General features: G+C 38.1%; 1 protein-coding gene across 1 annotated transcript in view; it reads right to left on the reverse strand.

Moving 5' to 3' along the window:
* Positions 1–1,756: 1,756 nt before the first annotated feature.
* Positions 1,757–21,640, reverse strand: part of Kmo (kynurenine 3-monooxygenase (kynurenine 3-hydroxylase)) — a 31,080-nt gene continuing 11,196 nt past the window's right edge. Inside the window, 12 exon segments of the mRNA XM_005374821.2 lie at positions 1,757–1,981; positions 1,983–2,093; positions 3,284–3,343; positions 3,434–3,535; positions 4,825–4,907; positions 7,512–7,569; positions 8,161–8,308; positions 10,581–10,702; positions 11,491–11,562; positions 13,602–13,767; positions 15,132–15,219; positions 18,951–18,999. Coding sequence (XP_005374878.2) covers positions 1,919–1,981; positions 1,983–2,093; positions 3,284–3,343; positions 3,434–3,535; positions 4,825–4,907; positions 7,512–7,569; positions 8,161–8,308; positions 10,581–10,702; positions 11,491–11,562; positions 13,602–13,767; positions 15,132–15,219; positions 18,951–18,999 — 1,122 coding nt within the window. The 3' untranslated portion in view covers positions 1,757–1,918.

Genomic DNA, 21,640 nt, shown 5'->3' on the forward strand with positions numbered 1-21,640 from the left:
ATATATAAAATGAAGAAGAGCTTCAGACTAATAAGCTGCTGAACAAGTTCCAGAATATACCACTAAGAACAGCACAGCAAAGAGAAAGTATACGATGACGTCAGGGTAGCCATGGCATATGGTTCATTATGCAGCAGTATGAGAACGTGCATGACAAAGACGATGTTGATGGCAGACAACTATCACCATCTATGTCCTTTTGAACATGAGCATGGCAGCATTATCCTTCCCTTGTAATAATTTCCCACAATTTTGCCAGGAGTTCTGGATTCAGGGGGGTTCCAAGTAAGCATGCTCACTTTGAAGCGGTATAGAAATGAGAATTTGAGTGTATCCATGAAGTGTATTTGTCTTAATTGTTTATCAGTCAGTCCATCAGCCAGTGTTGATGAAGAGGCCATTTTTTTACTGCTTGAACTTGTAAGAAACCAGAATATGCTACCCCGAAACATGCTCCATTTTCCATAATGTTTATTTTGAGCTGAAAGCAGTTGAGAAGAAGTGATATAAGGAAAGCTGTCTGCCTCCTCTTATTTCCCTAAAAACAGGTCCCAAATTTACAGTTGTGTTCCCTTCTTCTCTCTGCCAGAAAAAACAAGGTTAATTCTCAGAGATAATGTCAGACACTCGTCAGTCTGGAGACAGCACGGGAGGAATCTGCATAGCAAACTCCCATTTATGTACCTTCCTACACGCTGCTGCCCTCAGTCTGTGGGTATCTTCCATGTGAAATATACATGTAATAAACTTCTATTTGTGTTTGTTTTTCTCTTGTTAGTCTCTGTCTTTTGTTATAAGGGCCCCAGTCAATGAACCTAAGGATTGGTGGAAGGAAATGTTATTTTTCTTCCTTTACACACCAAACATTAGGATTCAAAGTTATCCTTGGCAACATTGACTGGAAACACTGAGTCATTTTATTTCATTGACTAATTTTTAATTTCCTAGATAAATGTCCTTTTAGTGTTACTGTATAATTACTCATGTTTGAGGGACTTCTACAAGTGACTCAGTTGACCTACTGAAGCAGGAAAAACCAAAGAAAATATACTCAATACACTTTTAAAATCAAGGTCACTCCTGGTTGTGTCCTAGTGTGTAATTCAAGAGTAAGTTAGTAAATTGCTTCTGAGGGTCTGAAATGGAACAAAATATGGTTTCATATTTCTATAAAACTATCTCCTCTTGTTTCCTTTCCACTCTCTTGTGCATGTAGATACTTAATTTATGAATAAAACCCTTTCTGAGCCTGAGCCTGGTTTGGCATCAAGGACTTTTTCACACCTTCAGAAAGTCATACTGGGAAAAAACAAAGAAGAAAGTCATACTTGCATTTGAGGGGTGGGAGACAGAATAGATTCATTGTGTAGCTCTTTGGAATTCCCGACACCTCATATACACTTCTGGTTTTATCCAGTGACTCTGAGCTCTATGGTAAGACAAGGTCCATCCGTGAGATGAACAATATAGTTAATGTAGTTAGGCAAGCTGTGATTTTTAGCCCCAAATACTATTAATCCCATTGTAGGTCTTTTTATTTCTTTTAAGGAAAAAGTGTGAGTAGTGTCTTGTAGGAGGCCTCTAGGGCCTTAGTTTTTGAGAAGTGAAAGAAATCTTAGTCATTCCTTTTTAAAATTTAGAATGATCCAACCTGAGGTTGCAAAATGGGATGGGGAAGCTATGTGTTGAAACTTAAAAAAAAACCAAGTGTTGAGATTTCCCCCAGCTCCCAATAAGTGCAGCGGGCACGCAGAGAAACTTTGCATTCAATTTATTTACATGCTGCCAACTATCTTCCAAGAGAGAATTAAATCTGGCAATGGAAACACTTGTTTGGTCCTTCCTTTTGGTCACAGGGAAATCAAAATTTGCTACTTTAGGACATTATATCACTGGCTAAAGAAATAGGATGTTTGCTCTAGTGACTCCATGGAGTTTGCAGAGAAATGTGCCCCATACCCTGGAAGTAACGGGCCCCAGTTCCATGGTCTTCTCAAGTAGTCCAGGGGTCCTGGCGACACGTAGTGCACAAGCAGGTAGGTAGTACCAATGGCTGTCAGAGATCCAAAGACAAAGAGTCCTCTTTTTATTACCTGTGAGGACAGAAATAACTCTCATTTGTCCAGAGATTAAAATCTTGACATAGACTTCATTCATAACCCCAAAGGAGCACACAATTTTCCCTTCTTTTTTTTTTGGTACCAGGAATCAACCTCTGGACCTTGCGCTTTCCAGGCAGGTGCTGTGCCCCGGAGCTGTATCCCGGCCCCCTCTTAGTTCTTTAACCTGAAGTAGTTGCATAACCTCTGATTGCTATCGCTGCACTTATTGTTCTGCATTCTAACTGTGGCCGTCTCTTTTCTCCTTTTATTCTCTTATGTCTTTGAGATCAGAAACGCTGTTCTACTCCTCCTCCGATAGGTAAATATCTCCTGATTCCTTCCAATCCATTCTCCACTCTGAAGTAATTTTTCTAAAATGCAACCTCAGCCTGTGAGCCTTCTTTAGTTGCTCTGCTTCTCTTAAACTAGTATTCAAAAGGCTTAAGGTCCTGCTGAGCTCTCCAGCTTCCCTCGGACCACTCTCACACCTGTGTGCAGCCTTCCAGGTTCACAGATTCCAGCCCTGACATGTTGCTCATGTTTCTTCAACTTTCACCTGTCTGGCCCACTCCTGTCCTCTCCAGGGCCAGTGTATCCCTCTCACAGCCGCTGTGCACTGACCCTGACCCAACCTCTGAACTAGGTGAAGAGTAGAGATTGCGTATCGTTCACCACCATGCTCAGCTCAGGGTTTATGCATTAAATAAAGCTATTTCTTCAGTGAATGAATGAATAAATTTTCCAGGCAGTTGAGCAGGAATATGATGGTGCCTGAGTGGTGAATCTAGGTCAGCAACTCAACATGAATACATCATAACATTGCATTGGAAACTGGCAGCGCTTACAAGAGTTTCAGTCTGCCCAAGTTTACAAATTAGTAAGAATATTGTACGACACAATATTGTATGAAGAGTGGACCACACTGCCAAAATGAAGTAGAAGGCTGAGTAATATTATCCTTATTTCTTTTGCAAACTTTTCCCTTCAAAAGATCTCCCTCTACTGATTTTTCATATGTTGTTTGGTAGGTGCTCTATTCTGCATGCTCAGGACAGTTTTTATTTGGAAGGTGAACATTTGATGTCTGCCCTATCATTTCTGTATTCTTCTGAAATAAACATAACCATAACGGTATCACACTACAGCATACTAGATTTTTTTAGAGCGTAATTTGTTCCAACCTTTTTTTGCCAATGCCAGTGCAGCACTGCCTCGTGGTATCTTACTCTGGAAAAGGTGACCTACAGGGAAATGTAAAAAGGATTCTTATGTATTCTTTAATGGCTAAGCAGAACTTTAAAATGAACAAGCATCTTAAATCCAGACCTTACCATGGTGTAGAGAGGAATAAACGTAGAGGGCATAATAGCATGAAGAAATCTCTCTATGTTCTTTTGAATAATGAACCACCTGAAGTTGACGTGTGCTCGCATCTGCAATGGAGAGTTTTTAAAAATATCTTCAACAAAGTACTGTCTGTTTTCTTACTACAACTTCTTTATTACTTTTCACTCCCATTCATCACAACGCTAGGTACAAGTAGTCAAATAAATTTCCATTTCCATAAATAGTCATTCCCCATCTCTTTTAAGAAATTTCAATACCATAGAACATTATCTTGAAAATGTACAATAACAAAAGGCTACCAGGGAAGTCTGTTTTGTTCAGAGGTCAGTATGAGAGGTCTATTTTGGCAAGGAGTTTGTTCAAGCACATCTGTGAGTGTTGGTGGTGTAGTGGTGAGCATAACTGCCTTCCAAGCACATCTGTGAGTATCTGTGAGCTCAAAGATTTGACCAATTTCTGTTGCTTCCTATAGTATGGTTTATGATAGCCAGCAATTATGGAAGGCCATGTCTATCTTGATCTACTACTATTCTTTACACAGGACAAATGTTGCATTGTAGCTGTCTTGGTTTTAAAGACTCAAGTAAGATAAATTGATAGTCTTTCTATACATTTTAGAATGTCCTTAACCACATATGATACAATTCTACTCAAGTTGGAGAGTTCTTCCTTCCTTCCTTCCTTTTTCTTTCTTTGTTTCTTTCTTTCTTTCTTTCTCCCTCTCTCTCTTTCTGTCTTTAGGAGAGATGGGAAATAGTCATTTTTTAAAAATTTAAAATCTTTAAATCCTTCTTATTTTATAAATTTTTTCATTTCATTATTTTAAAACTATAATTGCAATCACCTGTCATGTGGTTGGCTTCAAATGAAATTAATGCGTGTTTCTTTGAAGTATTTATTTTTCTGACAAGGAATTTCTTTGGTACTAGACATTAGTGCATAAGGCTCAAGAGGATATTCAGTGCTACTCTAAATATGTAGGCTGTGATGTTAATGGTGGAAATGTAATATGTTAACATACCTCAGAATTGTATTTTTATTAAAATAGAATATAAATAACTCTGCTATCTAAGATTTGAGCCTGTGAGTCATTAGAAATGTTGTCATCTCTGTTACTTCTAAATGTCCCTCAAGTACAAGAGGAAATAATGTGTGTGTATCATTGTTACTGATATATAGTCACAATCCACCATGTCTGAAGAATGGTTTGTATATGAGCGTGTGTGTGTTTGTGTGTGTGTGTATGTGTGTTCATTCTTGTTTCTATCTATTCTTATGCAGCATGCATCAGATGGGGCTGGAGCAGAGAAAAAAGGAGACAATTGCTGGTGTGTCAGTAAAACCATCTTGTGGGATGAAATCAAATCTTACTCACCTCCATGTAATTGTAAATAGACAGATCTGAAATGGCATGGGCATCTGGAATTCTAACTCTTGAGAATTCAGGAAGACACATACCTAGAAACCAAGTTAAATAATACCTATTTTCAAAGCAGCCTAGAAAAATGTGCTGGACTCTATCTAGGTCAAATTAAATAATAGTCTCAAGATGAACATTCATACTAATCTTTTAAAACTATGAATAACCATTCTGTGTCACCAGCAATCTATGATTATTGAGCAGTGCCCACACTGTATTTCCTGCTGTGATGAAATAAAACTTACGATAAAGTTAATACGTATTATGCTTAACTGTTAAAATGATTATGTTCCCTTATTTCACAAGTGGAAAGTACATATAAATGACCCTCACTCTGCATACAACTTGCTACTTTCTATTTGTGCTCCTTTGAGCTCAGCCACACTTATTCCACTGCACTAAAGACACCTCACTGGCTTGAATATCAGTCCTTCCTTTATTCTGTGAGCTCCTGGAAATCAGGCTCCAGGTTTTGTTCATATTTAAACTCTTAACATGTCATACAGGAAATATTAAATACATACTTGACAAATGAATCACTAACATATTATTTTCACACAGCCAAACAACTCTATCTGTTAGAGATGACCTGAGGTAGGCAGATCATAAGTTCGAGCCTAGCCTAGGCAACTTGGAGACACATGAGACCTATCTAAAAATAAAAAAGGAAAAAGGCCTAGGGATGCAGTGCAGCTCAGAGCAAAAGCCGTGGGTTCAATTTCCAGTACCAAAAAAAGAAAAATAAAAAAGATGTTGAGATGTCATATCTATTTTTTTTTTTCTTTTTTGAGATAGAGTCCTACTGTGTAGTTCGGGCTGGCCTTGAACTCACTATGTAGCCCAGGCTGGCTTCAAACTCATGCTGATCCTCCTACCTCTCCCTCCCTAGTGCTGGGATTCTAGGTGTATGGCACCATTCCTGATGAGATGCGATGTCTAAAGTCAGAAAACCTGGCCTAAGTGTCCCACTTTCATTGTTTCCTAGCTACATGATTTTTGGCAAGTTGTTTAACTATTTCTAAATTTAATTCCTCAGTTATGAAATGAGGACAAGACCAGTATCAGTGTCCTATGTTTTTTGTAAGGACCAAAAGAAAGAATGCATTTTTAAGATACCAAAGTGCTGAAAACATAGTAAATGCTCAGTGATGGCAATTATAATTATTATTCACAGTGATTATCATTTTGTCTTTGTTCTCTAGTATCCAAAACTGGTGTTACAAGTATGTTCTGATACATGAACTCTATCCATCTTCATCATTTCATGCAAACCTATCACACCAGGGCTAAGAAAGGAGAAAATTAAATCCCTCTAGATCCTGACCATCTGAGATGACTGGGAAAGAAAGATGAAGAAGAAGGAGGTTGGGGTGGGAGAGAGTAATTGTTATTCCCTGGAGCCCTATAATTTTTTCAGACCTATACACCAGCATCTGATGATTTCCTATAACACCATAACAAACATTTGCTATGAGCTCACTTTATGCCAGGCTTTCTTTTTTGCTTTTAAAGCTTTATATACATAATTTTCTTTAATCTTCATGATTGTCATAACTGAAGTTAACTTATTATCCCTGCTTTATAGATGAAAAAGAATGGCAGCTTTAGACAGACCAAATGACTTGCTCAAGGTCACATGCAAAATTGGCAAGTCAATACTTTGAGTGTGTGTGAATGTTCCAAGCCCAGTTCTCTGGGTTACCTCTTGCCTTTGCAAGGTAGCCGTTTAGAACACATGAGGAGTTGGAAGAGGTGGGCAGTCCAGTGCTTACGCTACTATTCATACACGTGTAAATTTATATTAAATACATGTAAATATGTACACATACATTTACGTAATTACTTGTAAAAATTTAAAACCTCAATATTTATAAAATTAATACACTGCCTGAATCAATTTTAACTAAAAGGCAAATGAAAGTAACAGGACAAAAAACAAGAAAGCACTGGAGCCTCTAAGAGTGTTTCTGGGGTGAAGTAGGGAACACAAACAGGGGTTGTTACTTAGGTTCAAAGGGGAGAGAAAACAGAACATCTTCATCAAACTTTGGTTATCCAAACTTTCCTCTTTGCGTGCACCGCTGCGTGGCTCTTGCTATAGTCTGTATAGTAAGTGTCCTTCAAAGGCTCATGTGTTAAAATCTTGCTCCTTCCCCAGGAAGATGCTATGGGAAAGTTGTAGAATTTTTAAGAGATGGGGTACAGTGGAAGGTCTCTGGTGCTCGGGGGTATGCTTTTGAAGAGGACTGTGGGACCTGGCCACGAAGGAAGCAGCCTTTGCTGTGCCATGCACATCCTGCCATGATGTACCCAAATGGGGCCATGTGATCATGGACTTAAGCCTTGAAAATTGTGAAATGAAGCCAACATTTTTCTTTTTATAAGTTGATTATCTCAGGTATTTCTTATAGTAAAGAAAAGCTAACGCAGATCTCCATGAACAAATCTTAAGAGAAACTATGTTTCCTTTCTGAGTACAGATTGTGTGATGTGGTCAACAATGGTGGCACTAGCTCCTAATAGAAAATTTTATAACCCTGAAAAGAAAATATATGCTAGGTTTTGTGACTACTGAGATCAGAAATAGCTTCCCCAATTCATTAGCATGTCCAGTCCATGTCTGACTGAGAAATTTTACTTACTGAGATTGTTATTGAATTTATCCATTAACTCATCAAACACCAAGCAGTCTTCAAAGCCCTGATGCGAGGGGGGAAAAAATGAGAAAAATTAACCTGAAATAATAAAACCTTACCAATTTTTAACAGAACTTTCATTGGTGAGTATATTGCATAAGCTGTGCACGGATAGAGCAGTTAAGTGAACGTGGCATAAAGGCAGTATCCAACATCCAATCCATTTCATAGTTTTATTTAATCCTGTCAAATGTGTTTCTCATTCCCTTAGGGGAAAAATGCTATGAAAAGATAGCTTGGAAATCTTTTTCTTTTAAGCTAACATTATGTATTTGTACATAATTGCTTCAGAAATTCAATTTTAAAAAAGAAGGCTTGAATCACCTCATTTTTCCAAATTTATACTATTGTTATATTTTCCAGTGGTACAGAATACTACTGTGTTGTAATCTTTTTTTTTTTTTTGAGCACTGAATGTTACTAGATCAAATAATCCAAATCCTAACTTGAGTTGGTGATCAATCTAGTGAAGCTACAGATATAATCATTGTCTTACTCTTTAGATGGGGATAGTTTTAACAGTATATTTTATTTAGGACTTGATGAGACTGACCTGGAAATACTTCAGGAACTTACCTAGGTTAAAACAACTCACCGCATTCATTCCTTGGCCAAAAAATGGGACAATGGCATGAGCTGCATCTCCCATCAACACACAGTGTGACTTAAAGTGAAAAGCAGAACACTTGACAGATATCATTGTCTGGGGCGGCAACAGAAAGAAGTCTCGCACCAGGGTTTGCCTTCAGAGGAAATACGCAAAATGTAAAGGTGTCAAGCTGGGTATGAAACTCTGCTCAATTCTCTCAGATTTATTGGCTTCATTACCACAGAGCAGTGGTGGCGAACCTATGGCACCCTGCAGTGTATCATTGAAAGCTCTAAAAGCTTTGCCATCACTGGCACAGAATTTTATTAAGAAGTATATAAGAATGCCAGGAAGCGTAGGCCTGTAATGGCTGTACTTCAGTCTTTGGGAGACTAAGGGAAGACGATTGCAAGTTTGGGCCCAGCCTGGAAAGTTAAGTGAGACCCTGTCTCAAAATTTAAAAAAAAAAAAAAAAAAGGAAAACTACTACAGGTGTAGCTCAGCACTGAGCACTTGCCTAGCATGTGTGAGGCCCTGGATTCAATCCCTAGATCCCCAGTACAGGACAGAAAATGCTGGGAAGAAAATAAGAAAGGGAAAACTAGTTTCTTCCAGTCCTAAAGTTCCATTGTTCTCATCTTCTTCATTTGCAACAGTTTTAATCACACCCCAAAGGAACAAGTTGGGCAGCATCTGAAGAACTTAAAATATCTTTGTCATATGTCATGTCAGGAAATATCATGAGGTCATGAAATTTTCCAATATATTGGTGTATTTAAGCTTCTATGGAAACCTGAACAAAGGACATTGTACATTGGATTAGATCACAATAAACCAAAAATAAAATTAATATGAATCCTTATGGATTTCGAAATGAACAAGGGTGACTAAATTGGTATTTAGAGGAATTGTAATATGTTGGTTAAAGGCTACATAATTTCATTGAGACAGAAAAATAAGGCTAAAAGCTCTATTGTACAACATGCTGGCTATGATAAAGAACAAACGCTTCCCCCTAAAAAAAAAAACAAAACCCTACTTGTTTGTAATGCATTTATGGCACTTTGTGGAATTTATAAATAGAGAAACGGTACATACCCTTAAGGCTTTTGAATTTGGCTGAAGAAGCAAGAAATAGCCATGGAACAAATTTAAAAGGACATAAGGGCTAAATTTGGTGTGCAGACAGAGAGTTTTCTCTATAGTTGGAGGAGAGATCAATACGGACTGAATTAGCCTACAGGAAAGGATGCAAACTAGCAAGTTTTAAAAGTCATCTATCGGCCAGCAGTGGGCATAATTACCTCATTAAAAGTTCGTAACTACTCTGAAATGTAGGTATTCTGATACAGGTGAGACTCCAGGAAGTAGGAGGCAGAAGTAGTATTAAAATCCTCCTCTGAGGGGCTGGGGTTTTAGCTCAGCGGCACAGTGCCTGTCTGGCAAGCACGAGGTCGTGAGTTCGATTTCTGGTACCGGGAAAAAAACAAAGAAACCCCTGCTCTGCTACAGCTGAATGTTTTGGAATCCTAGTCCTCAATGTGATAGTATTTGGAGGTGGGCCTCTGAGAGGTGATTAGGTCATGGGAGCAAAGCCCTCACGGAGCGGGATTAACAGTCTTTAACAGTCTTCTTTAACAGTCTTCTTCACCGTGTGAGTTCACAGGGAGAAGCTGCTTCTATGAGCTGTGAGAAATCGTGAAAAATAGGGTTCTTTCCATTACAAGGACCCAGTCTAGGGTATTTTGGCTATAGTAGCCTGAATAGTCTGAGACATACTCTTGTGTACCACTGGAGTAGAAGGTAGATTCTAGGAGGGACGGTCAGTGAGAGCAGAGGCTGCGAATGTGTCCCCACGACAAAGTCCACACAAACACGCTACTGACATGCGCCAGAGGAGCAACAAATCATGGGCCACATAGCTAATGCATGAGCTGACCCTTGTGTGGGACTCTATGTGATCCTGTGCTCGATGATTTTAGAGGCATGATCCCATGGGGTGAGTACTATTACTTGTTAGCATTTTATCACGAGGGTTCCGGCATAGGGAAGCTGATGGGGCTCACAAGTGGTGGATCCGAGGCTTGAGGCTGCTAGATATACCTGTTGTGCCAAAGCTTTGTGTGTCACTCAGTGTAAGGAGACACCGGCAGGCTCTATGTCATGTGAAGCCCAAGACGCCTGAGGAGCCTACTCAAGCTGTATAAGCCTGGGACACTGGGGGCTCATCTTTCCAGGAGAAGCGGTCCATCTCTTCCTGAGTTTTCTCAGAATCCCTACTCACAGCAGGACATCCACTGAGACTTTTGCTCTAAAGTGGATTTCTCTCCAGGTCACTGCACTATCAATCAAGTCTACTAAAAGCTGAAATAAGTTGCATAATTTGGAATAACTCAAACCAACGAAGCAAAAAGCGGAAAACTTACTTTCCAATGAGAGGGATAAAATCTGGAAAGTACTTCTGGAAGAAATCCAGCACATCATTGCTGGTAAGAAGTTTTTCAAATTCTTCGAAGGGCATGAACAAAGTGCACGTGAAGGATTTGTCCTGTGAAAAGAACAATGTGAGAGAGAACAGGGTCTGGACAATGCCCCCTAGTGGTGGATCCCTAAATCACAGAGCTTCTGGCTAGGACCAGAGTGATTGATTGTCCAAGGAGACCGAAAGGTACCATTGCTTTGTCTTGTCACCCCTAAAGAAAAGCTCTGCCAAGTTTCAGGGGGTGCTCACTGGCACCGTTGGTCATTAGGAGAATTTCTACACTAAGCTTTCCGTTTTCACCAAGCAAACACTGCACTCCTTAAACTACTAATAGGTTGGTGGCTTTGATATTTTTCTTTTTCTTCCTTGTAAGAGTACCAATAGACGCTGGGCTCCAGGGCAGATAGCAACTGGAAGGAAAAGACCAACCAGAGAAAAGATGACAGATCTATATAGGAGAAAAGCCCCCAGGGGCGAATGAAAGAAAAGGCACGCTCTTTTTACGGAACATATATCTCATTGTCCTACAGCCCTTAAATGCTGGAGATACTTCCTAATGCGTAACCTAAATCTCTGACTTTGTTGGGGCGCTATTTCCTCTCAGACTGTCTTTGATGGAGATGACGGGGACCCCCATGCATAAACTCCTGTTATTCATTCAAGTTAAGTCTTTCTGAAAAATATTTGGAGTTTCTCCCCAGGTCTTTCTACAGTAACCCAAAGCTTTAGAGGACAATCATTAAATAGATCTAACAATGAAGACATCAATTAGGCACACATATACAAAGTACAAAAGTAATGAAAAATATTAATCATAGATGCAAATTTTAAGTTAGTAAGAAATTCTATATTACCATGTTAGGAAGTGCAATCATCATAAAGGTATTTCTAGGCCAAATGTGCAGATAATTAGGTTCCATGGCAAACTACAGGAGAGAAAAAAGCATACATATATATATATGTTTGATCAGTGCATTAATATAACACCAGTATAAAACTGACTCTATATTATTCTCATAGTGATTTAAGCCAGTATCGTACATGGGATAGGATATCTATTGCAACATCTAGAAGTTATCTTAGAATGATTTGCGTTCTATCTTTATAAGCTTAACTTTAGGTGAATTTTTGATACCAGGTACAATGTAAGATTTGAGAACATACTATAATAATAAGATGTTCTTTCTTTCTCCCTCCATATACATACATATATACACATATACAAGCATAAACACATACACATAAATATGAAATAAATATATAAAATGCTGTATAAATGTAGGAAGCTGTATATGTGTAGGCATATAAGTTATATCTTTGCCTTATTTGAAGACCTTTTTATGTTGGACAAAACAGTCTTAAATTTAAGTTTTTCACAAGGCAAACAAAATTTTACAAGCAAGCTTTTATCTCTTTCCTACAATATAAGTAAAAGAATAGTCTTATTTTTTTAATTACTCCTCTACATATCTGCAATGATAATCTGAATAAATATGGGTTGCTTGGGTAGATCAATTAACCCAAAGACCTACTTGACCCAAATATATATATATATAAATATAAATTTATCATTATGTAACATATTTTTATAAAATATGTGGTCTATTTTACAAATATTTCAAATCTGTATTTTTCTACAAATATTTAGGCAGCACCTTTCATGTGTGTACCTTACATAGTAAGAAGCACCCTAAGAGAAGAGCTTGTCTCCCAGCCAGCATTTTCGTGTTGAAATGTTGTTATTGCATCTTAGGAGAAGCACAGTACCTGCCTGGCTCTTTTTAGTTCCAGGGTCTCAAAGAAAGGCCACCCCCCAGACGTAGACATGAGTAAGTGCATGTCTCTTTGACCTCAAAGATCTTACAATGCAGTGGATTAGGCAAGATGGATACATGTGAAAGACCAGGCAACTTCATTTTAACAAAAATGTAAGTCATGGAAAGTACAGGAAATAAAAGGTTGACAAGTAAGTTCTTGTGGGGCTGGGGTAGGTCAGAAAAAGGACTGGTGTAGAAGGGGAGAGTGCAGAGGAAAAGAAGAGAAGGGCAGTGGCTTCTGGCACAGGAGAATTTGCGGAGCCAGGTGGAGGATCCTAAAAGAGCCATTTACTTCAATAGTAAAGGTCAACACTTCTGATTAAAATAGTTTGGGAGATAACCATTTATTTGCCTCTGGTGTCATATATCAGTGTAATCAGAGAATGAGGAAAATGCAATGGAAATCTCTTTATAGCAAATCATTAGGCATTTTATTTGATTAATTATTTAAATGCTATCTGACTTCATTATGGTTATAAGAACTCTGGATTATTAGTATACTGGAAAATTGATTTCTGCAAGAGTAAAGGTAGAGTGTCATTTTAATGGGTTTTGAGATTCACCCAGGAGATCAGTAAGGCACATTTCTGGGTGTGTCTGGATGGGTCATAGAGACATGACCTTGGAGCCTGTATCTGGTCTCTCCTCTCTTCCTCTCTGGAACTGTTCCCTTGCTCTGCTTCCTGGCCACTATAAACTAAGCAGCTTTGCTCTGCCATGCACTCCACCAGGATGTTTCTGCTTTGGAGCCTGCCAACCATGGAGTGAATCCCCTGAAACCATTAGCCAAATTAAACCTCTACTCCTTTAAATTTGTAAGTGCTGAGCACTGTGTTCCAGTGACAGGAAATCTAGCTAATACAATTCTCAACCTTCTTTTTCCTTCCAAGAGCACATAGACAAATGATATTGTGATGTAACATAAATCCATTGTGTGTTTTCCTCCTTTCTCTTCCTCTTAAGAAAACATACCAAAAGGTTAGGGAGTGATATTACTGAAGGGAAAGTTGTATATCTGACCTACTATCAATTACAAAGTTTTTTTGGTGGAACACCAAATTGATCAAGACATGCCACTGAGAAACATTGCACAAGATTACACTTCTACAGTCCTGTGGGGGAGGGCAGTGGAAAGGGAAAGAACTCACATCCCCATTCTTAGGTGAAATAGTCAACTCCATGTACCCATGAGGAATGTAATGTTGACTGTAATCAAAGCGGGGCTTCTTCATGAGGTGATTTCTGACAGTTGAATAAGCTCCATCACATCCTACAATGAGGTTACATGTGACATCTTTGGGAACTTTGTCAGCTCTGAAAAATAGAATGAATCATCCAACAAGCAAGCCAAGAAATCTAGTACAGATATGATGATATATTTTGACTTTGGTACGAAAAGGAGTGGCTCAGTGGGTAACCAGAAAACTCACTTTTACATGTCTTTGAGCTTTGAGTCAATAGACATAAAATTAAGGTGAAAATACTCGTCCCAGTAACAGTTTTGCTTATGAGAATGAGAATGATATATAACCATGCTGATTAATAAAGACACACTATGCTATAGACTTGTAGCAAAGAGCTGAGCTCTCATATGAAGGAGGAGAAATTTTGAGAGAAGAGAAAGGTATCCCCAGTGTATGAATGAACAGTCATTCCTATACTCCAAATGTATGAGTGAATGAATGATAAAATGTAGGAATGTGACCAGATTTTCTGAGGAACAACAAGTTTGGTTTGAGCAAAGGGTATCAGAAGATAAGCTCGAGAAAAGAATACTTATTGTCCCTTATTCTCCAGGAGTGGATCCAGGACATCAGAATCTGTGGATGCTGAATTCCCTAATATAAAATAGTGTAGTGTTTGTGTATAACCTATGCATATCCTCCCATATATTTTATCTTTAAATTACTTATAATGCCTAATAAAATATAAATGCTATATAAATAGTTGGTATACTGTGTTGTCTAGAGAATAATGGTGAGGAATATTCTGTACATATTCAATACAGATGGAATTAAAAATAGTTTTGATCTAAGGTTGGCTGAGTCTATGGGTGAGGACCCCACAGACATGACTGGCCAGCTGTACAGTGTGTGGAGGGGAAGGAGCGAGGAGATGAAGAGAATTTTGGGCACAAAGATTAAAGGTTTAAATGTGTTATTCAGGCAAAAGGGAGAAAGTTGATTTTTCCACTAGGAGGATTAAGTATGAAGTAGTAGTTTATGAAAACTCAGTGGGCAGTTTGAGATAACAGTAAGATGTTCCTATAATCAGGAAATTAACATTGATTGATTGGGAATCCATGTCGTATCCCAAGACTCAGATATGAGACATGGCATCTGACAGGAAGTAGAACCAGCCAAGGAGGGACAGAAGACAGAGAGATCTGGGCAAGGGAGGGCCACTAATTTCAAGGGATGAAAGAATGTGAGACTGAGCATGATCACCAGTCTCAGATAATTTGGGAAGGTGAGATAGCATGAACATTAAGAGGAATCACAGGCATTATGTCCACAGGAAAGCATTCAGGGCTAATTTTCAATCTAAAATTCTCTGAATCTAGGATACCCTTTCCGTTATCAGTTATATCTTTCAAAAGAGCTAAAGAACAAAGTTTACATATGCACTTCTCCACCCTAAGCCTTCATCTCGGAAGCCAAAGCCTGACCCATGATTACCCAAGCACTGTGATCACTCCTTCTTCAGGATTACATTTCAACAGCCTGTGGCCAAAGTGCGCCTTCACATTGGGGTATTTCTCAACAGCTGAGGAAGCACAAAGAAGGCAAATAGAAATGAAATTCCAATGCTGGTTTCACTTGATCAGGTTGAAATATTAGTCAATGTCTTGGAGCGCTGTTATATAGAGATATTTATTCTTAACAATATAAAATGGGTTTGTAAAATTGAAATTTGACAATTGTTTGGCAAATGGTCTAGCATATTTTTAAAAATAAAACAGAGGAATAAAAATCAGTTATCCAACTAATTACCTTGGACAAACTCTTGCATCCTTGTAATTTTTAGTAGCCTTGGAAAGAAAGAGGTTGCACATATTTCAAAACTTGTCTTTAACTTAAGGCTTTTTTTATGCTTGAAAATATTCAGACAAATTTCTCTCCTCATATAATGCATGCCTCTATGTCTCTTTTTAGCAAGCCCTCTAGACCTCTGGCTCAAACTGTCCCAAGTATAGAGTAGCAATACTAAGTCTTCCTAGAAACCCTGGAAGGGGAGGGATAAGAACATTTGAGATATCTCACTGAATAAAACTAAGTTCTGATAGTGGTTTTCTGATTTGCTTCTAGCAATGTATGGAATTGAATGAATTTCATTTCTTGCACTATTAATCACTTTATTATAGTAGTAAAATACAAGTTTTGTCCCTATTAATTGTTATAGAGATCTATAACTACAGGCTATTTATTATTTAAGAAAAGTTACTAATCACAGGACAGGTGTTAGAACTGGAATAGACCTTGGAGCTGAGGGAGATCAAAACCCTTCATTTTACAACAGAATAATCAAGACCCTGGAAGGAAAAATTAAATCTCTGGGGTCACATAATGTATAAAAAATCAAAGACCAAACTTCTCAGGTTGTATACATTTGATTATGTATGTTAAAAATTAAATTAAGAAATACTGAATTTTGAAAAAATTAAAGAAAACAAGCCAAGGCTTCTGACTTCCAACTTAATATTCATAAATGGACTTAGTTCTCCTTCTCACCTTGGCTTCATCTTCTTTTATTTGAGCTTGATTCAGAGTTTGGAAGTTGCTGGAGTCCTGAATATGGTATTGGAAGTCTCAGAATATTGAAATTTGAGACATGATAAGCCAAAGAAACTTAGATACACATCAGAAATATTTTTGCAAAGAACTTTGCAGAAATAAGTTTAACTGCTTCACTATGGGTATTTTTATAAAATACAAAATGTATTTGTAGAATAAACTTTTTAACTAATTTAACTTTTTGCATAAGTGTATAGTTTTATGTCCCAAAGAGTTTTCCACAACTGATATTCTTTGAAACACATCCTTAAAATCTGTCCTATGGTCAAAGAGGGAGAGAGAGAGAGAGAAAGAGAGAGAGAGAGAGAGAAATACTGAATATCCTAGTTCGCTTGAGCTCTGGGATCCTAGTCCCCAACCACAGGTGGCTGTCCAGGGCTAGAAAATTTGCTAATATTGACATGTATGGCACACTTTGGATTTTGACAATTTTGAGCAAACTTTATATACATAGTAAACAATAAAATTATATCATGAATAACTTTATTGGTTACTTGTTGAAATAGCAATATTTTTCATACTTTAGAATCGTACATTAGGTGCAGTAAAATTTACATGACTCTTTTCTAGTTTTTTTTTTAACACGGTTAATATAAAATTGAAAAGTACACATCTAGCTGGTATTGTGACCTCATGCTGGACAAGCCTGCTTTACAAGGCCCACAGTGCAGACTAGTATAATAAAGGTCTTGCGAAGGACTGAACAAAGACTTTTAATTATTTTTTTCAATTTGTATTCTTTCTTGGTACATGTATGTAGTACATGATGATCACATTCATTGCGGGGTGTTGGTATGTGTACATAGCACCTCTTAATTTTTTCCATTCTCTTTCTTTCCCCTCCCAAATTGATCTAATGCAGGATGACCAAAGTAATTTGGCCAAATATTCTTTTCTGACTTATTTTCTTTAACAAGTATCAACTTACATAGAATAATGAATCAAATCAATCCCACATAAATGCTCATGCAGAGATATAATTAACTAATGTGTTTTCCAAGAGGCATTTGTGTAGAGAGAAATGAGCATTTAAAATTGGCTGAACATGCTGAAAATGTGGAATGAGTGACTCACACACTTGCTGGCTTATAAAGGAATGATGGACCTTATACGCCAAACAAAGTTTGAGTCAAGAGATTCAGCATTCATTTTATTAACATATTTACATCTTCATTAAACTGTGTGCTATGCATGACACATGGACAACAATTAGGGAAATGTGTACAATATTAATTGTACTTTTCTCATGTTTTAGCTCCTTAGTATTTGCAGGTGTTTCATATATAATATTGGAGGCAAAAAAACCAAGCAGTTAAAAGCACAGACTTTGGAATAAACAGACTTAAGTTCAAATCCAGATTCTACATTATTCATAGTGTCCTCTAAGATCTCTTAGTAGCCAGTAACCCTAAACCTGCGATGAAAATAATTCCCACTTCATATAGTTGTTGGGAGAGTTTGTAAAACACATATAAACTACTTCTTACAGTGCTTGGTGCTTCACTGAATGTTTGCTGTTATTTTTACATTAGAAAACCCAGAAGATGTTATACAAAGAGTTATTTTATATGCCATGCTGCCGACCTGAAAGGTGGCTTGTATCATTTACTTTCTTAGGGACAACATGAATACAGCTAGTAAACTGGTCCCAACTCATGCATCTACCTGTCTAAAAGATAGTCTTCCAAACATAACTATAAGTAAATGGAATTCAGGATAATTTGAAGCCCTATGTCCTATGTCCACAGGAAATCAGCTGGAGTGACTTTCCCATGACCTCCGCCTCTCAGTTCAACCCAATTTGTTCAACTCAGTTCAGTCAAACTCCATTCAATTCCATCCAACTGACACACTGTAAACTGACCCTGTGAGGGGATTATGGGGAAATAAAGATGAGTCGTGTGGGAGCAGTACTCTCCACAGAGCAGAGCTGCACAGCTGCATCAAAAGGGCTTGGCTTAAAAGCTAGAACTACTTGAGAAGCATACTTTGCTGGCAGTGAGCCTGTTTAGTACCAATGCTGAAGAGAAGAAGTTAGTATGAGTTAGGGTTACAGTTAGTGTAGCTGAAAGGCTCACAGAGTGTGATTGGTTATGCAAACTACAGATTTAACTTACAGTCCATTGGCTTTTCTGTTTGTGTGTAGGCATTTTTATTATTCAAGGTTATTTTTCACATCTTCCTCTTTTTCAACTCTCTCAATCCCTGTATATTTGGTCTTCTACAAATATGAACCTACATGCTCCTCTCCTACCATGTCACTATAACTTTAGCCAGGGTTTTATTTTTGCACACAGGGATTGTAGCAGTGCACTCAAGATCACAACTCTCTCTCATCCACCACACTGCTGCTGCTCGTCTTTTGGAAATGCACATCTAATTGCCACTTTGCAAATTGTCTGACTATATCTGCTGTTCCACTAGACTATGAGTTCATCAAGTGGATACACATTCATTCCAGTGCCAGAGATGTGAGAGGCATTCAATACATGACCGACAAACATGGGATTTTCATGTAGATAATTGATAAGATGCAAAAGGTATACGGGAGGCACTATTACTGCTGCTCAGGGACTTTGTAATGTATATAGTTCTACCCTTTATAAGCCATAAAAAGAAAAGTGAGCAAATCCAAATAAATCATATGATAAAATGAGTCCCATGTGCTTTACTCAAACTAGTGAATAAAAGCATTGGACTTACCATTCAATAAACTCTTGTTTAAATTTTCTCTGCTTATAGAAAGAATATACTGCAAAAAAAAAAAAAACCAGAACAGATATTATTTCTGGGGAATGGACAGGCAATTGTGAGTCAATCAGTAGCAGAAATTATTTATTACTCAGCAGAAAGTTACAAGCTTAGTTTTTTTATTTGTTTCTTTGATTTTTATTGGTAAATGTTTGCAACACATAAAAATTATTTTCATTTATGCCAATTGGGACATACATATTGGATCTTGATCATTTTGTATTTCCTCTCCCAACCTCTTCCCCCTTTTTTAGATCCCCTTCCCTGTCTCAGAAAAGTCTATCTCCCTGTTTCCTACCATCCTGTTCTTTATTTTACTTTTCTATTATTTATAGTTTGGATTTCTTATATAAAAGAAACCATGGAATATTTATCCTTCTGAATCTAATTTATTTTGCTTAACATTATGGTCTCAAGATCCATCTATTTTCCTACAAATGATTCAAATTTATCTTTCTTTATGGCTAAGCAATGCTCCCTTATATATTTATACCACACTTTCTTAGCTCATTTAGCTGTTTAAAGACATCTAGGCTCTTTCTATAATGAAGCTATTGTGAACTGCACTGTTATAAACATGGTATGCATGTATCAGTGTAATGTGATATCTACAACTTTTTCAGGAAAATACCCAAGAAAGATACAGCTAGATCAAATGGAATTTCTACTTTAAGTTTTTTGAGGATTCTCCGTACTGATTTTCGTAGTGGTTGTACTAGTTTACATTTCCACCACAGTACAGAACCTTTTCCCCACATCCTTGCCAGCATTTGTTTTTTTTTTTGGTTTTTCTCCGGTACCGGCAACCGAACTCATGATCTTGCGCTTGCCAGGCAGGCGCTTTTGCCCCTGAGCTAAATCCCCAGCCCCGCATTTGTTATTTTCTGAGTTCTCTGACTGCACTGAAAATGTAATGATGTAAAAACTAAAGAATGGGGGTGGCTGTAAATTTGCAAGCACTCAGTTCTTAAGAACTGAGAAACAGCAAGAGCACGAGGGTGGGGGTGGGGTGGGCAATTTCCTTCCTTTTGTAATGTAGTGAAGTCTCCCAGATGGGGAATTTCCACCAAGAATCTCTCTCTCTCTCCCCCTCCTTCCTCCCTCTCTCTCTCACAGGCACGCAGGAATGTCAGTGAAGAAGCCACTTTCTGTCCTTAGGTCCAAGTCACTCTCCTCATCTAGCTTCTCTGCCACTTGAGCAATATCTTCTAGCTTTTGATGTGTGACTGGCTTGGGCCCTGGAGAGGATCTCTAACTGTGATGATTTGGTCTTCCTCAGCACATTCTGTGAATGTTATGAATCACTCTCAGTTTAGTAAAGAACAGCAGCACAAGTATGAGTTGTGCTGTGTAGGACTTCAGGAACACTCTCAAGCTGTCTGAGAGGAAACCTACCTTATTCCCACCAGCCCCCCGCCGTGTTCCCCAGGCAGCTCTTTGAGCCTGAGACTTAAATCTCATTTTCTCTGAGAAATCACTGAAAATGGAAACTATCCTCCGTCTCTGAGCCATTCTAGTATATCTTGTCCACATCACTCAACTGAAGACTTCTCGTGCTGAACCTGAAGGTTGTCTATCCCTACCAGGTTGGCCTCTTTTCTGTCCTCAGCAAGTAACATGGTAGAGCACAAACAATTATTGTTTACTGGAGTAATGCATTTAATATACAGGCCTAATACTTAATCTGCAGGTGTAAACTCAACTTGCCTGTTAAGAAGAGATGGCTTTTTTGTCTTTTCTACAGATCCTAACTCAATTTGGAGCTAACTAAATAAGATATGTCAGTTAGCTAAAGATGTTTATCTCACAAAGGATGACTAAGGAGCCTTTCTTTTCCCCTTCCCCCTGTGAAGTACATGGATTAAGACTCAGAACCTACGTCTTTATAATGCCAAAACAAGCAGTTTACTATTTTTCCAAACGCCCCTCATTAAAATTTTGATCCTGCTTTATTACAAAGTCCTTAACTATTGAAATGTTTTCCTATTTAGCCACACTTATCATCACAAGGTCCCCAAAGACTTTGTTGTCATGAATATATATATATGTGTGTGTGTGTTTTATCTCAGGCTAATCACAGTGTGGCTCACGGACCAAAAGCACAAGAGCCTCCCTGGAGCTTGTTAGAAACCCAGAACCTCGGCCTCCACCCAACCCTGCCAAACCAGATTCCACATTTCAACAAATTCTCAGGTGAATCTGAGAAACACGGATCTACCCACAACAGCAGCTCTGTTCACAGTGACCCTCACTCAGGCTCTGCATTTAATAAGGCATTTCTGGATAAAAACAGAGCAATTTGGAATTTGCTACTTGTTGGTGGAGGTTTGGGGCCTTCATTCTATCTCAAGCAAAAAACTTGGCAGGTATAATCAGATGAAAATACATATTTTCCCCAGTTACATTTGCAACTGTATGAGAGATAAGAAAAATACAAAATTGGGTAATGAATTTTGTTTCATAATCACCATCTGGCCTCTGTTGTACTAGAAATTATGGAGTACTGAAAACACGTCTGGTGCGTTCTATACATTCTATTATAAGCAAATTTTGGGCAAGAGGGTTAGGGGAAGGCAATGACACCATAACACCCTGTGGAGTTGTTGTTGTACATTATGTGTGATAACAAATAACAGGGTAAT

Source organism: Chinchilla lanigera, unplaced genomic scaffold (assembly GCF_000276665.1).
Source record: "Chinchilla lanigera isolate Chin_1 unplaced genomic scaffold, ChiLan1.0 scaffold00005, whole genome shotgun sequence".
Taxonomy (NCBI): Eukaryota; Metazoa; Chordata; class Mammalia; order Rodentia; family Chinchillidae; genus Chinchilla; species Chinchilla lanigera.